We start from the raw sequence: 2690 nt of genomic DNA, 5'->3' as shown, positions 1-2690 counted from the left end.
ATGGTCTTTCCTTGACTGCTGACAGTATACTGTTCTAACTGGATAAGCAGGACACAAAACACAGTAACTGCCAAAACTTCTCAAGATAAGGTGGGGCAGTCCTTCAAAAAATGTCTTCAGGTCCCACCTCTTTTCGGCCTCCACCCAGATATGAGCAGTTCTCGTGAGAGCTGGGCCTCTTTCCAAGCCCGCACTCTGTAAGGGCGAGCCATGTTCAGCTCGAGCGCCAAGATCGTCAAGCCCAATGACGAGAAGCTGGACGATCTCGATCTGGAGATGAACTCGGATCTCAAGGCGCAGCTGCAGGAGCTCAACATCACTATGGCCAAGGAAATTGAAGTTGGTGGTGGCCGGAAAGCCATCATAATTTTTGTACCAGTTCCTCAGCTGAAATCCTTCCAAAAAATCCAATTCCAGCTGGTTCATGAATTGGAGAAAAAGTTCAGCGGAAAACACGTAGTCTTCATTGCTCAGAGGAGGATTCTGCCCAAGCCAACTCGGAAAAGCCATACAAAAAATAAGCAGAAGCGACCCAGAAGCCGCATGCTCACCGCAGTGCACTATGCCATCCTTGAGGACTTGGTCTTCCCAAGTGAGATTGTGGGCAAGAGGATCCGTGTAAAACTGGACGGCGGCTGGCTCATAAAGGTTCATTTAGACAAAGTACAGCAGAACAACGTGGAGCACAAGGTGGAAACTTTTTCTGGTGTGTATAAGAAGCTCACGGGTAAGGATGTTAATTTTGAATTCCCAGAGTTTCAGTTGTAAAGAAAATGACTGAATAAAGTGTCATTAGTAGTGAAAAAAAAAAAAAGTCTTCAGATCCTCCTTCAAAGAAAAGTCTGTCAAATATTCTAGGCCTATAGGCTGAAGATGGATGCCCCAACATTGCAGAGAAACTTTGGGTGCCTGTCCAGACAGCCAGCTGTTTCTCTCATTTCTCATATATTTTGGGAGTCATTTCCTTGCACTTCCTACTTACTCAGTTAACATTATTTCCTTCTTGGGTTTCTCTTTGTTTATGAGACTCAGAAAAAAATTCACTAAAGTGTAGATTATATAAGGTTGAGAGATATCAAAAGATAATTTTGGATGGTAATACAAGTTATAAAAAAAAGGGACAGATAATGGAATATTTTCTCTCAATTTATCAAATGTAATTGGACTAGAATTTATTGATGTATTTACTGCTTGTATATTTTGGAACTTATTATTGTACTTATTGTATATAGTTTTTGTTTGCTTTTATTTTATTTTTTTAAAATTAAATTTATTTATTTATTGAAATTTTCCACCTCTTCCCCTCCAACCATTTCCCTCCCACTTCCCCTACTTCCTCTCCTCCTCCCTCTCCAGTCCTAAGACCAGTCAGGGTTTCCTGCCCTGTGGGAAGTCCAAGGTCCTCCCCCCTCTATCCAGGTATAGGAAGGTGAGCATCCAAACAGACCAGGCTCCCACAAAGCTAGTACATGCAGTAGAATCAAAACCCAGTGCCATTGTCCTTGATTCTGAGTCAGCCCTCATTGTCAGCCATATTCAAAGAGTACAGTTTGATCACATGCTCTATCAGTCCCAGTCCAGGTGGCCTTGGTAAGCTCCCATTAAATCAGTCCCATTGTCTCAGTGGGTGGACACACCCCTCGCGGTCCTGACTTTCTTGCTCATTTTCTCCATCCTTCTGCTCCTCATTTGGAACTTGGGAGCTCAGTTCAGTGATCCAATGTGGGTCTCTCTCTCTATCTCCATCCATCGCCAGATGAAGGTTCTATGGTGATATGCAAGATATTCATCAGTGTGGCTATAGAATAAGGCCAGTACAGGCACCCTCTCCTCTGCTGCGCACGGAACTAGTTGGGAAAATCCCCTTGGACACCTGGGAACCCCTCTAGAGCCAAGACTCTAGCCAACCCTAATATGGCTCCCTTGGTTAGGATAACTTCTTCCTTGCTCCCATATCCACCCTTCCTCCATCTCAATTATCCCATTCCCCCAAGCTCTCCCCAATCCTGCCCTTCTCTCTCCCTATCTCCCCTTCTCCCCAATTTACCCCCACCCCCCTGCTCCCAACTTCTGCCCAAAAATCTTGTCAACTTCCAGTATCCAGGAGGATAAATATATGTTTTTCTTCGGGTTCACCTTCCTATTTAGCTTCTCTAGGATCACAAACTATAGGCTCAATGTCCTTTGTTTATGGCTAGAATCTGCTTAGGAGTGAGTACATACCACATTCCTCTTTTTGGGTCTAGGTTACCTCACTCAGGATAGTGATTTCTATTTCCATCCATTTGCATGCAAAATTCAAAAATTAATTGTTTTTTACCACTGAGTAGAACTCTAAAGTATATATGTGCCAAAACTTCTTTATCCATTCTTCTATTGAGGGGTACCTAGGCTGTTTCCAGGTTTTGGCTATTACAAATAATGCTGCTATGAACATAGTTGAACAAATGCTTTTGTAGTATGATTAGGCATTTCTTGGGTATATTCCCAAGAATGGAATTGCTGGATCTTGAGGTACGTTGACTCCCAGTTTCCTGAGAAACCGCCACACTGATTTCCAAAGTGATTGCACAAGTTTGCATTCCCACCAGCAATGGATGAGTGTTCCCCTTACTCCACAACTTCTCCAGCATAGGCTATCATTGGTGTTTTTGATTTTAGCCATTCTGAGAGGTGTAAGATGGTATGTC

General features: G+C 43.2%; 1 protein-coding gene across 1 annotated transcript; it reads left to right on the top strand.

Annotated features, from left to right (window-relative positions):
- The first annotated feature begins 210 nt into the window (after positions 1 to 210).
- On the top strand, positions 211 to 786 carry LOC130868057 (40S ribosomal protein S7-like). The gene has a single exon (XM_057760291.1). It carries the CDS (start codon positions 211 to 213, stop codon positions 766 to 768), a length of 558 nt encoding a protein of 185 aa, XP_057616274.1. The 3' UTR covers positions 769 to 786.
- Positions 787 to 2690: the final 1904 nt, after the last annotated feature.

This window comes from Chionomys nivalis, chromosome X, assembly GCF_950005125.1.
Source record: "Chionomys nivalis chromosome X, mChiNiv1.1, whole genome shotgun sequence".
Classification (NCBI taxonomy): Eukaryota; Metazoa; Chordata; class Mammalia; order Rodentia; family Cricetidae; genus Chionomys; species Chionomys nivalis.
The sequence above is the reverse complement of the archived record's forward strand: the minus strand, read 5'-3'. Positions and strand labels throughout refer to the sequence as shown.